The 13,268-nt window shown below is 50.6% G+C and overlaps 6 protein-coding genes across 6 annotated transcripts, besides 1 other annotated feature; 3 read left to right on the top strand and 3 right to left on the bottom strand.

Moving 5' to 3' along the window:
• Nucleotides 1-13,268: part of a sequence feature (contig 1.107 303..444822(-1)) that runs on past both edges of the window.
• Nucleotides 36-2,165, bottom strand: ANIA_06363 (protein kinase RIO1). The gene has a single exon (XM_658875.2). It carries the CDS (start codon nucleotides 1,983-1,985, stop codon nucleotides 309-311), a length of 1,677 nt encoding a protein of 558 aa, XP_663967.1. The 5' UTR covers nucleotides 1,986-2,165; the 3' UTR covers nucleotides 36-308.
• ANIA_06364 (cohesin subunit SMC3) lies at nucleotides 2,207-6,836 on the top strand. The gene is made up of 4 exons (XM_658876.2): nucleotides 2,207-2,406; nucleotides 2,470-2,629; nucleotides 2,675-5,831; nucleotides 5,882-6,836. The coding sequence occupies exons 1-4, from the start codon at nucleotides 2,369-2,371 to the stop codon at nucleotides 6,172-6,174; spliced, it is 3,648 nt and encodes a 1,215-aa protein (XP_663968.1). The 5' UTR covers nucleotides 2,207-2,368; the 3' UTR covers nucleotides 6,175-6,836.
• ANIA_06365 (GIG1 family protein) lies at nucleotides 6,200-7,114 on the bottom strand. The gene is made up of 2 exons (XM_050611179.1): nucleotides 6,961-7,114; nucleotides 6,200-6,852 (listed from the first exon to the last, which is right to left on the bottom strand). The coding sequence occupies exons 1-2, from the start codon at nucleotides 7,079-7,081 to the stop codon at nucleotides 6,347-6,349; spliced, it is 627 nt and encodes a 208-aa protein (XP_050466931.1). The 5' UTR covers nucleotides 7,082-7,114; the 3' UTR covers nucleotides 6,200-6,346.
• Nucleotides 7,566-9,237, top strand: ANIA_06366 (cytochrome-b5 reductase cbr1). The gene is made up of 4 exons (XM_658878.2): nucleotides 7,566-7,648; nucleotides 7,706-7,857; nucleotides 7,919-8,544; nucleotides 8,596-9,237. The coding sequence occupies exons 1-4, from the start codon at nucleotides 7,644-7,646 to the stop codon at nucleotides 8,743-8,745; spliced, it is 933 nt and encodes a 310-aa protein (XP_663970.2). The 5' UTR covers nucleotides 7,566-7,643; the 3' UTR covers nucleotides 8,746-9,237.
• On the bottom strand, nucleotides 9,023-10,116 carry ANIA_06367 (phosphatidylinositol phosphate kinase family protein; the record flags this gene model as incomplete). Its single annotated transcript, XM_658879.1, has 2 exons — nucleotides 9,023-9,787; nucleotides 9,853-10,116. 2 exons carry the CDS (start codon nucleotides 10,114-10,116, stop codon nucleotides 9,023-9,025), a joined length of 1,029 nt encoding a protein of 342 aa, XP_663971.1.
• Nucleotides 10,473-12,760, top strand: ANIA_06368 (arginine--tRNA ligase). The gene is made up of 4 exons (XM_658880.2): nucleotides 10,473-10,802; nucleotides 10,865-12,171; nucleotides 12,221-12,634; nucleotides 12,686-12,760. The coding sequence occupies exons 1-4, from the start codon at nucleotides 10,578-10,580 to the stop codon at nucleotides 12,690-12,692; spliced, it is 1,953 nt and encodes a 650-aa protein (XP_663972.1). The 5' UTR covers nucleotides 10,473-10,577; the 3' UTR covers nucleotides 12,693-12,760.

Raw genomic sequence — 13,268 nt, 5'->3', positions numbered from 1 at the left:
CGCTTCTACACTCGGAAGATCCGTACGGATGAATACCTTCTATGGCTGATTTAGTTTTTGTGGCTCTAAACTGGAGATCTTGAGATCTAATATATTTTGCGGGCGCCTAGACAAGCGTCGAGGGCGCTATTGTCCTCTGCCGGGGACTGATGGCATGCGCCGAATGGGGAACCGATCTACTTGTTTGGGGTAGTGTAGCGGTTCATGTGCTTGAGATGCGAATGTCACCTGTATGGGACCAGACGCAGCTGAGAGACAGAGTTGACGCACGGTCAAGATGCATGGATTGAGTGATAAGGTCCAGTTGCTCACTTGCGCTTCCTAGAGGACGACGAGACGAGACGCTTCTTCAGGTGCTTCGGCATCTTGTTGGCCCGCTTCTCGCGCTTCTCCTCTTTTACCTTGTTCTTATGCTCCTTTTTAGACTCTTTGTCCTCGAAACGCTTTCCTCGCGGAGGTTTCTTCTCGAAAGGATCCCGTTCTTCCTCATCTTCAGAGCCAGACTCTGCAATAGAGACGCCGCCGCTAACTTCGGAGCCGGTCTCGGCCTCGTCGTCCGGGGGAGCTGAGGGTTTCTCCCGAGCTAGAAGATCCCGATACACAAGATCATCACCTTCACCAGCGTTTACCTTTTCCGCATCACGCTCATAGTCGTAGACTTGATCTAGTGTCTGGGGAATGTACTGTTGACGGAAGACAGCAGTATCGACCTCGTCAGCAGCCTCGGGTTCGAGTGAGAAAAGCTTCTCTACAGCATCACGCAGTTCATCCGTCACAGTGGCCGGGCCTTCGGCAGAAATGATGAACTCGAAAATAACCCGCTCGGAGATGGTTGGGACGCCTTTCCGGCGGAAAAAATCGCTGACGTTCTTTATATCCATACGCAGGAATTCGAGACTGCGCGGGTGATCGTGCTCCACACTTTGACTGACATCGATAACGTATAATTTATCGTTATGGTAGAGAGTATTGTACTCGCTAAGGTCAGCATGGACCAAGTGACAAGTCTGGTACATCACACGCATATACCCTAGCATGTCGATATAGAGCTCACGCCATTTGCTTTCCGGGTCGGAAATATTGAAGTCAACATCTTTCAAGCGTGGGGCAGCAATGCCCTTAGAGTTTCCGACGAAGCCCATAACTAGAACATGGAGTCGCAGGTTGATGGGCTCAGGGCAAGGAATGCCAGCGGCGTATATCCTCCGCAGGTTGCGCATTTCCTTCTCGGCCCACAGCTTGACCATCGCTCGGTTGTTGCTCTTGTTGTACCCTGAACGGAATCTGAACTCTCCAGTAACGTACTTGTCTCTGTCCTTGAAAACCAGAATGCTCGTCTTGTAGACTTTGATAGCACGGTGGATTGGCGCTGCGTCGAAATCGTCCTCGGGCTGTAGCATGGCGTGGTATACATTGGCCTCTTTTCCGGTTGACAGACATCCATGAATTTCAGAAACAATGTTGCGGTTAATCATTTGCAGAAGAATCATGCGCGTCCGGGGATCCAGCACCTGCTCGGAGGTGGCTCTATCCGCCCTATCGGTGCCGCTGCCACCGCGTACTGCCAGCCCGGACTGCACATTGTCAAGCTTGATTTTAGCGGCATGTCGAGTCAGAGATTTTATCTCATCATCGACGGATGCATACGTGTTGACGGTAGGCTTTTGTGTGTTCGTTTTGGGATATGTCCACTTTGGGGCGTTCGGATCGGCCGCGAGCTCGTTGACTCTCCTTTGACGATTGTAGGCTTTTGTGAGGTCTGCAGGGTTTGAAGAGTTGAAGTCTCCTTCATCTAGCTCCTCCTCGAAGATATCATCATAGTATTCATCGCCTTCGTAATCTTCGTCTTCAGGTGTTAGGTCTTGCCCCGCCATAGCGGGGACGGCGCCGTCTTCGTTGGCATAGCCCTTGTTGGGGACGTATGTGTGAGATGGGTTTAAGCCTTCGGCTGGGGAAGCGGCCTGAGTAGTCGAATCTGAGGACATGATAACGGTAGAGTCCGATTACTTCCTGGCCGATGATAGAAGAGGGATCAATATGGATCGATTGTGCTCAAGAAATTTAGGTAGGAAAAAGTGCCTTATCGGTTCCGAGCTGCTGATTGGACGAGCTGTGGGTGGACTTGATTGTCTTGACCGCCCGGCAGAACCCCGCTGGCTGAAGAGAAACGCGTTGATCGCGTCTCAGTGTTGAGGCTGTCGCACGTCGAGGCATTGACGCTTGAATCGACGAAAGGCCCCTTAACGCTAACTTTTGGCACACCGATATACCCTGAAACATACGCTCGGGCTATAAGGCTTGATTTGGAGGTCTCATTCGCGTGATGCTGTAGACAACCGCGATTCTTCATATTCGCGTGTAGGTCAAGATGTATGTCAAGCAGATTATCATTCAGGGCTTCAAGAGGTAAGTCTTCCTAGCGCAACTTGTTGCTGTCGAGTCGCGACTAATATGGCTGTAATGCCTAAGCTACAAGGATCAAACGGTCATTGAACCCTTCTCGCCCAAACATAATGTCATTGTCGGCCGCAATGGTTCCGGGAAGAGTAACTTTTTCGCCGCCATCCGTTTCGTACTCAGCGATGCCTACACTCACCTAGGCAGAGAGGAGCGACAGGCTCTTTTACACGTATGTGGCGTCCTGTCCTTTGGGACTCAAGCTTATAGCGAGTAGGAAGGTTCCGGCTCAGCGGTCATGTCGGCGTATGTTGAGATTATTTTTGATAACTCCGACGAGCGATTCCCTACCGGAAAGCCCGAGCTCGTCCTCCGCCGAACAATTGGTCTTAAGAAAGATGAATACACTCTTGATAGGAAGAATGCGACGAAAAACGACGTAATGAACCTACTTGAGTCGGCCGGTTTCTCGCGATCCAACCCGTACTATATCGTGCCGCAGGGTCGAGTCACGGCTCTTACAAATATGAAGGATTCTGAGCGGCTAAATCTTCTAAAGGAAGTTGCAGGGACCCAAGTTTACGAGGCACGACGTGCGGAGTCTCTAAAAATCATGCACGAGACGAACAGCAAACGGGAGAAAATTGATGAGCTATTAGATTTCATTAACGAACGGCTGGCAGAGCTTGAAGAGGAGAAGGACGAATTGCGGAATTTCCAAGAGAAGGATAAAGAGCGAAGGTGCTTGGAATACACAATCTACTCTCGCGAGCAGCAAGAAATTGCTAGCTTTTTAGACAGCCTCGAAGAACAGAGACAAACTGGTGTCGAGGATACTGACATTAATCGCGACCGTTTCATTCAAGGAGAGAAGGAAATGGCCCAGGTCGATGCAGAGATCGCCGAGTGCAAACAGCAGATTGAATTTCTCAAGGTTGATAAAGCACAGCTGGAAGACGAACGACGCGAGGCGTCTAAGGCACTTGCTCAAGTAGAACTACAAGCTAAGTCGCTGTCGGATAATCAGGCTGCTGCCCAAGAGTCAAAAGCACGCCATGACGAAAGCTTGAAAGCTGTCCAATCGGCAATTGAAGAGCGCCAGACAGAACTCAAAGAGCTCGTTCCCCGTTTCATTTCGGCCAAAGATGCAGAGGACGCTGCCAGAGCTAAACTTACGGAAGCTGAAACAGCCCGCCAAAGGCTGTATGCTAAGCAGGGCCGAAATTCACGCTTCAAGAACAAGTCTGAGCGGGATAAGTGGCTACAGGCGGAGATAAAGAATAACAACGCTTCTATTTCGAGCGTGCAGTCCGTGTTGTCGCAGACACAGGAAGATATCAATGATATCGAGAATGATATTGCTCTCTTGGAGCCGGAAACGGAACGCCTGCGCCAGCAGATCGATGGGAGGGGCGATACTATTCAAAGCGTGGAACAACAGGTACAAGCGGCCAAGGATGAAAGAGACAGACTCATGGACCAGAGGAAGTATGTTGATTGGCCTAGAACCTCATGTGCAACGCTGACTATCCATAGGGAACTTTGGCGAGAAGAAGCAAAACTTGACTCGATTCTGATTAATGCCTCAAACGAAGTTGATCGTGCAGAGCGCAATTTGTCTCAGATGATGGATCACAACACCAGCCGTGGTATTGCTGCTGTACGGAGGATTAAACGGCAGCACAATTTGGAAGGTGTTTACGGTACACTTGCAGAGCTATTTGAGGTGAATGACAGATACCGCACTGCTGTTGAGGTTACAGCAGGCCAGAGTTTGTTTCACTACGTTGTTGACACAGACGATACTGCTACCAAAGTCCTCGAGATCCTTCAGCATGAAAAGGCAGGAAGAGTTACGTTTATGCCTCTTAACCGGCTCAGAACCAAGCCGCTCAATATGCCAAAAGCCAGCGACACGATCCCGATGATTGAGAAGCTACAATATGACCGTGCATATGAAAAGGCTTTTCAACATGTATTCGGCAAAACAATCATCTGTCCCAATCTTCAGGTTGCTTCGCAGTATGCTCGAAGCCACGGAGTTAATGCCACCACCCCAGAGGGGGATCGCTCTGACAAGAGAGGTGCTCTTACCGGAGGTTTCCACGACTCACGGCAATCTCGTCTCGACGCGGTGAAGAACCTCGCCAAGTGGAGAGACGAGTATGAAACTAAGAAGAGCCGCGGAAGTGAAATCCGCAAAGAGCTCGAGGAGCTAGATCAGCTCATTACCAGGGCTGTCGGCGAATTACAGAAACTGGAACAGCAAAGGCACCAGGTACAAAACAGCAGCGGGCCGTTACGCCAAGAATTGAGAAGCAAGCGCGACCTTCTACAGAAGCAAAATGATAATCTGGACGCCAAACGGAGAGCTCTTCGGAACATTGAAGGCAACCTTGCTGCTCTAAAGGATCAAGTCGACGCATTCGAAGCTGAACTCTCGTCGCCCTTCCACAAGGCTCTTACCGACGAAGAAGAGGCCCGCCTTGAGTCTTTGAACTCTAATGTTCAAGAATACCGTCGAGAATATCAAGAGCTTTCCGGAAAACGAAGTGAGCTAGAGACTCGAAAGTCAGTGCTGGAGGTCGAGCTGCGGGAGAACTTGAACCCTCGCCTAGACCAGCTCCTGGCTCAAGACGCAGATATAGCTGATGAAGATGGCCAAGGGAACATCAAGGAAACACAGCGCGAGCAGAAGCGCCTGACGAAGGTTTTGGACAAGCTTGCTCAAAGGCTTGCACAGGTAGACGAGTCTATGGAACAAGCAAACTCACGCGTAACGGAACTTACCCAACGCAATGCGGAGTCCCGACGGGAGTTGGAGGAGCTTGCTAAGTCCATCGAGAAGCATCAACGTCGAATGGAGAAGAGTATGCAGAAGAAGGCAGCCTTGACGAAGCAGGCGGCTGAATGTGCTGCCAATATCCGTGACCTTGGGGTCTTGCCGGATGAAGCATTCACCAAGTACAAGAATACAGACTCTAACACGGTTGTTAAGAAGCTGCATAAGGTGAATGAGGCACTCAAGAAATATGCCCATGTCAACAAGAAAGCGTTTGAGCAGTACAACAACTTCACCAAGCAGCGAGAGACACTTACCAGTCGAAGGGAGGAACTTGACGCTTCGCAAAAGTCTATCGATGACTTGATCTCTGTGCTGGATCACCGAAAGGATGAAGCGATTGAGAGAACATTCAAGCAGGTGTCTCGTGAATTCGCTACTATCTTTGAGAAACTTGTTCCTGCCGGCCGAGGGCGTTTGATCATCCAACGTAAAACAGATCGTACCCAGCGGGCGGAGGACGATCTTGAGTCAGAGGATGAGGAAGCGAAGCATAGCGTGGAGAACTATGTCGGAGTTGGAATCAGCGTCAGTTTCAACAGCAAGCATGACGACCAGCAGCGCATCCAACAGCTTAGTGGAGGGCAGAAGAGTAAGTCCCCTGTCCCCATTTCATGTAGCCCATTGTTCTAACATAGACAGGTCTCTGTGCGCTTGCCTTGGTCTTCGCTATCCAGGCTTGTGACCCAGCTCCATTCTATCTTTTCGACGAAATCGACGCGAATCTGGACGCCCAGTACAGAACTGCTGTTGCACAGATGCTGAAAACCATTTCCGACTCCACAAACGGACAGTTTATTTGCACGACCTTCCGACCAGAGATGCTGCATGTCGCCGAGAAGTGCTACGGAGTTAGCTTCCGACAAAAGGCTAGTACAATCGACGTCGTGTCAAGGGAAGAGGCACTCAAATTTGTCGAGGAGCAGAAGTCATAAGATGATGGTGATGATCAGTTCCCTAAGGGGAAGTCACGGGGCTTACCATGTTTCTATCATTTATGCTCATTATCTCTGTACTTTACCAGTTTTCAGGATTCCCAATCTAGCACGTCTGAGGCCTTTGATTTTGTATCATGTCTGTCTAGTCTTAGTACTCTTAAGTATACCATCATTCACCCGTCCACTCATATATCAACCGATCAGGAACATCTCTAAGAAGAATATGAACATGCTCCAATCCCCTCACGCTCTGCAAGGCGGTGTAATTCTTAAACCACAGAACCCGATCTTGCGGATCTTTTACTCCATCCTCCTTTGCCAGCCTGTCTACAAACATTCGCTGCACGAAATTCTCAATCAGCGCATGGCTCTCCGCCGTAATGACCCCGTCTGCATCTTGCACGGGGATCGGCGTCCGCGACCACACGACCAAATGCGCGATCCCCTTAGCTAGCCCGTAGGGCCAGTCGTTGCGGAGAATCTTGTAGTCTGCGGGGTCGGCAAAGGGGATCGGGTTGTTGAAGCTGGGCCCTTCCGTCGGCAACTGCCACCCTAGCCGCCGCTGGCAGATATAGTTGATGATTGTGCCATATTTGGCCTTGGTTTCTTTGGACCAGGCCAGATATCGGACCAGATCGGAGGGTTTCCGCTTGAGGATACCGAGATCGCCTCGTGCTTTGCGCGGGTTAGCTTTTTAATCACTATTGACTGTCGAGCGACAATTGCCCTTTGGGAAGGGAAGGGAAGGGAAGGGGATAGAAGAGAAGGGGGGCAGATAAATACCAATGATATCTTTGAGCTCCTCCCAGCCATGGTATGCGAATTCCTCGTCTGTTTGAGCGAGGACGGCCCGATCTACGTCTGTGAGATTGAAGGCGGGCTCTTCCTCCACTGGCACGGTCATAGTGGATGAGGGGAACTAGACTTTCGGAAAATATAGTCGAGATAGGCAACGGAATCAGGATCAGTGCGGAAATAAGTCCTCTAGCAGGCAGGATTGAGCAGAAGCAAATGCGGTGATTCTGTCCCCTCTGCGGGGATCTATCGGAGTCATAAAGACACCACTTAGCACGGTAATCTGTGCTGCAAGTCAGCGTCTCAACAGCTGGGATTGGGATTCCGCACTGCGCTGCCACCCCGACTACTCAGTACTTTATCTCATCATCAATTTACATTAAATCCTGGCTGGAGCACTCAATTTACAATCCTAGAGTTTGCTAGCTGGTGTGGAAGACTCCATAGCTCGTCCTACAAGCTCGGTAGAGAAGGCGGCCGGCGTGCGGAACGAGGGCAGCGTATTTACCGTCACAATACCCGCGCCAACATCTGATTCCCCAATTCCCCGAGCTCCAGAAGCTGATTTTCTGCAAATCCGCCCCGGCCTCTCACGCCCTTTTCTCTTCTTCTTCGTCTTGCCTCCTTCTTCATTTTGTATCTGACAGCCGGAGGATTTGCCAATTGTCAAAATGAGGTGAACTTTATGTACCGCTGAGGATCCCACTATTTGCTGACTGATGCCTGTCTCAAGTGCTCTATCGCTCGAGAACATCACTGGGGTCTACGCTCCCTCCGCTCTTCTGGTCGTCGGAACGTTCATTTTGAAGAAGGAATGGGTTCCTTTTGCCGTGGCCCTAGCTGCAGGTTTCGTTGCATGGAAGCTGTCTGTCGGCGGTAGCAGCAGTAAGTGCAGTAGTACCAAATGGTCATATATTCCGTGGATATGGGCTGACATGACGTGCAGAGCCCAGGAAAGTCCTCAACCCCAACGAGTTCCAGAACTTCGTTCTGAAGGAAAAGAACGACATCTCCCACAACGTGACCATTTACCGCTTCGCTCTGCCCCGTCCCACCGATATTCTCGGTCTCCCCATCGGTCAGCACATCTCTCTTGCCGCCACTATCGAGGGCCAGCCCAAAGAGGTTGTGCGCTCCTACACCCCCATCTCGTCCGACAATGAGGCCGGTTACTTCGACCTCCTCGTCAAGGCTTACCCCCAGGGTAACATCTCTAAGTACCTTACCACCCTGAAGGTTGGCGATACCATGAAGGTTCGCGGCCCCAAGGGCGCCATGGTCTACACCCCCAACATGTGCCGCCACATTGGTATGATTGCTGGCGGTACTGGTATCACCCCGATGCTCCAGATAATCAAGGCCATTATTCGCAACCGCCCGCGCAACGGTGGCAACGACACCACGCAGGTGGACCTTATCTTCGCCAACGTCAACCCCGATGATATCCTTCTCAAGGACGAGCTTGAGAAGCTTGCTGCTGAGGATGATGGATTCCGCATCTACTACGTTCTCAACAACCCGCCTGAGGGATGGACTGGTGGTGTTGGCTTCGTGACTCCTGACATGATTAAGGTTAGTTTACCTTTCTGGTAACCTGTCGCACTCGCTGATTTGCTATTCTAGGAACGTCTCCCTGCTCCCGCCAGCGACATCAAGATCCTCCTCTGTGGTCCTCCTCCTATGGTCAGCGCCATGAAGAAGGCCACCGAATCTCTCGGCTACACCAAGGCCCGTCCCGTCAGCAAGCTGGAGGACCAGGTCTTCTGCTTTTAAGCTCACATCATCACTATTTATGGCAGTATATGCTAAACATGCGTATCCGATTGCAGAAGCCTTGAAAAAGGTATAGCATTGGAACGGATAGAGGTACGATAATCGGCGCCAACCCAAGACGCGACCATGTCATCACATATAACGACACTGTTATGCTAGTACGGGAAATGGGAAATGTCCAAAGTGTTTTGATTAAGTATCTCGCTTGATAATTATTAGAACTATTGTATAGAGATTGTCAGAAAAAAAAAGCTAAATAACAAATTCGTTATAGTCATTAATCTTGCGGCGCATATACCTCCATCATCTCATCCACCATGGTCAAGAATTTTTCGCGATATTCCTCTGCCGTGGTTGTAATGCTCATTGGACCCTGCCGGCCGATTATATTAAACGCCTGCACCGCACCTGTCATTGCCTGTGCATGCAGCGTATGCTTGGCCCAAAAGAAGTCTAAGATCACACTCCGGTACTTCCACTTCCCATCCGCAGAAGACACCCCTACACGCCACTGTGTCTTCCTCCCAATCCGCCCAGGATTAGATGAAGCGGGAAAGCGCACCAAGAACAGAGAATAGTCGACAATGTTCGCCGACGCAAGGAAAGCCGTATCCTTATCCAACGTCCGCTTCACGGCGTCGTAATCCTCTCGTGATAATCGAACCTTATCCTCAAACTTGTCTGCTAAACGTGAAATAATATCTTCGCTGACAAGCTGCTCGGGGACTAGGTCGCGCTCGGGATAGAAGTAGTCAATTGGTTTGAGGTCGTACGTTTCCCATTTGTCCGCGTTGCCGTCGTCTTCTTTCCCGTAGAGTAGGTTTTCCATTATTACATGGTGCGCGGGTGACGTCCGGAGAATGCTCCCAATCGAGCTATATGGGGCATAGATGTAATCTGTTATCCAAACGAGGAGGGACTCTGGGTATGTTTGCATGTAGTCGTAGTATGGCTTCAAGAGATCGTTGCGGAAAAATGAGTGCTCAAAGTGCCGCGGTACGCTTTTTACCAGAAATGCCGAGTTAGAAGTGCGGAAGAATGTCTGTTTAAGACACATGTTAGGCACTGTTCTCAAGAGAGATGGAGAGCATAGGCTGGATCACATACGGAGCCTGAAAAGCCCAGATCGCCCATCGGGATCAAGGCTGGTGATTTCCCATCATTCTTGAAGCAGGATAAGTATTCTTCTTCAGATAGTCTCCATACTCTTGCGCGCAGATTGTAGAACAGTTCCTGCTCGTAGCGGATTAAAGTTAGGTAGAAGATGCGGAAGAAGGAGAGGATGCGTTGGATGAGAGAGATTCGAGGCGCTCCTGAGCGAAGCACGGCGCGTTGAATGGCACGAGCGATAGCCTTCTGGCGGTTAGCCATTCTGTGTGATGACGGTTGGAACGGCCATCGTGGTGACTACGATGGATCATATACCTCTGATAAGTAGTCTTGTCGCAAAACAGGTCTGGACCGTTGACGTCAGTGCCCATCTCTATGCTCACCCTTTCCGGAAAAGAGGGCTAGGGCCTGACAATGTCACGGGAAGGTGACCTTCACCGCCCAACCAGGACGGCGATGCAGGCAAAGAACTGCCGGCTTGAGTCATCGGACGAGAAAAAAAGTTCCCCCGTCTTGATAGGAGCATTCAAAGAAACCCCTCTATGGGCCGCAGTCTGGTTAGCGGGGCTCAACGATTTTCCACCATCCTCTGCAGAAGTATCCTATCCTACCGTCCACAGAATCGAATTGGGTCACCGCGGAATTGCCCTTATTCCTCTAGCCAATTTATTCCTTCTCGTCTACCCTATCCCGGTCGATTCTTTACGACGCGCGCTGCAACCATGGCGTCTACTGATTCTCTCCCTGCGGCGGTCGAGTCGCTTTCTCTGCAGACTACCTCAGAGACCTCCAAGTTCCCGAACAGCTATCCCTCTTTAAACCCTGTCGATGTTTACCGTGAGCACATCTCGGAGCATTTGAGCGCTATTACGGGTATTGAGGCTGAGAAGATCTACCCCCGTTTGCAATTCACGAGCACTCTGGACAAGGGTGACCTTCTTTTACCGGTACGCGATCAAATGGCCATGATACCTTAGTCCAAAAGCTGACGCGGGAACTGGATTACTAGGTCCCGTCGCTTCAGATCAAGGGCAAAAGCCCGGCAGACTTGAGCAAAGAACTCGCCGAGAAATTCCCAGAATCCGACCTCATCCACCCACCTATTGCCGGAGGCCCTGGCGGCACGCACCTCCAATTCTTTTTCAAGGAGAAACCTCTTGCACAGCGGGTCATTGGACAGATCTTCAAGGAGAAGGCCGCATATGGATCAAACGGGAACCAGGGTCTGCGGGACCCCAAGGACCCCTCTAAAGGCCGGAAGAAGATTATTGTCGAGTTCTCGTCGCCCAACATCGCGAAGCCCTTCCACGCCGGTCACTTGCGGAGTACCATCATTGGTGGATTCTTGGCCAATCTCTATACTGTTATGGGATGGGACGTCATCAAGATGAACTACCTCGGCGACTGGGGTAAACAGTACGGTCTGCTTGCCAATGGATACAAAAAGTTTGGTGACGAGCAGAAGTTGCTTCAGGACCCCATCAACCACTTGTTCGAGGTGTATGTTAAGATCAACAACATTGTCTCCGAGCAGGAGGGTCCAATCAAGGAGCTCAAGGAACAGATTAAGGCGAAGAAGGAGAAGAACGAGGACGTCTCGAAGCTTGAGCAGGAACTAGCGAAACTCGTTGATGTCAGTGAGGATGAGAATGCTCGTCGCTACTTCAAGAGCATGGAGGACGGCGACCCCGACGCCCTAAGTCTCTGGCGCAGATTCCGTGACCTCAGTATTAAGAAGTACCGCGAGACGTATGCTCGTCTCAACATCGACTATGATGTCTACTCTGGCGAGTCCCAGATTAAACAGGAAAGCATGTCCAAGGCCAACGAAATTCTGCAGAGCACAGGCGTTTCCGAAAACTCGGATGGGGCAACCATTGTCGACTTCCCCAAACACGGTGCCAAGAAGCTCGGAAAGGCCGTCATTGTCCGAAAGGATGGTACTCCTCTGTACCTGACCCGTGATATTGGTGCTATCTTTGAGCGTGATGAAGCCTATCACTTCGACAAGATGATCTATGTTGTTGCTGCCCAGCAGGATCTTCACTTGGCTCAGTTGTTCAAGATTGTAGAGCTAATGGGCTTCAAGGATCTGGCCAGCCGCTGCCAGCACATCAACTTCGGTATGGTCCGTGGAATGAGTACCCGCAAGGGTACTGTGAAGTTCTTGGACGATATCTTGAGGGATGTCGCCGACAAGATGCACGAAACCATGAAGAAGAACGAGGAGAAGTACGCTCAGATTGAGAACCCTGTGGAGACGGCTGATATCCTGGGTATCACTTCCGTCATGGTTCAAGATATGTCTGGAAGACGGTACGTACTCTACTCCTTCTTTTCCATGTCTTTTCTAACGCCAGCACAGTATTAACGGTTACGACTTCAACCTTGACGCCATGACATCGTTTGAAGGAGACACCGGTCCTTACCTGCAATACGCGCACTCCCGACTTTGCTCTATTTTGCGCAAGGCGGAGGCCAACGTTGAGGAGCTTCCGTCGGCTAACCTTGACCTCCTAACTGAATCCCATGCCGTCAACCTTGTCCGCCTGCTCTCGTCATGGCACGACATTCTCATGATGACCAACAAAACTCTTGAACCTACCACCATCCTCACCTACCTCTTCCGCCTGACTCACATGATCAGCTCTAGTTACGATGTTCTTCAGGTTATTGGCAGCGAACCTGAGCTGAAGAAGGCCCGTCTAGCCCTGTACGAGGCTGCCCGACAAGTCCTGCACAACGGCATGCGGATTCTCGGTCTCAGCCCCGTCAGCCGGTAAGTCGTACCTACTATAGGATTCGATGTGGATGCTGACGTTTTGTCCAGGATGTAAACGACGTACGACCAATAAAAAACAGGATATCCATTTTTTAGATCTCAGACAGCGGAATACAAATTTCTCGACTTTTACTTTTAATGTTCAATTCAATCCAATAGCGCACCAGTAATCGGCCCAGTTTCTGAATTCCTTGGCCGAGATTTCAGGGTCAGGGATTCGGGCGTGAGACAGTCCTCTTCAATAGGTCGCCTTGGTTCACCCGTTGGCCGGCGAACCGTAGTTAGGTAAACCCCGAGCACGGCGTCTGCTGTGGCGTCCCCTAATGCATTATCCGCCAACCAGCAACACATGTTTTTTCAGCTCGATGACATGGAGCTTAGTAGAGCGCATGGGAGCCCTGCGTCCAGTGCCAGGCTGACCGCGATAACCCTAGCAAAAAGTTATCGTGTGAGTCGGACTCAGCCTGCCTCGAAACGGCTGTGGTGACACGGAAAATGAGATATCTGCCAAACATAGATCTGAAACAGACCTCGCACGAATCGGGCAATTTGATTGCATGGAGAAAAGTGGCGCCTGTTCAGTCGGTCATCGAGTGTCGAGAACAGCAATAGAAAACTCGACAGGAAGATG

Source organism: Aspergillus nidulans, chromosome I, assembly GCF_000011425.1.
Source record: "Aspergillus nidulans FGSC A4 chromosome I".
Lineage (NCBI taxonomy): Eukaryota > Fungi > Ascomycota > Eurotiomycetes > Eurotiales > Aspergillaceae > Aspergillus > Aspergillus nidulans.
Note: the sequence above shows the minus strand (reverse complement) of the source record. Positions and strands in the feature narration are given on the sequence as shown.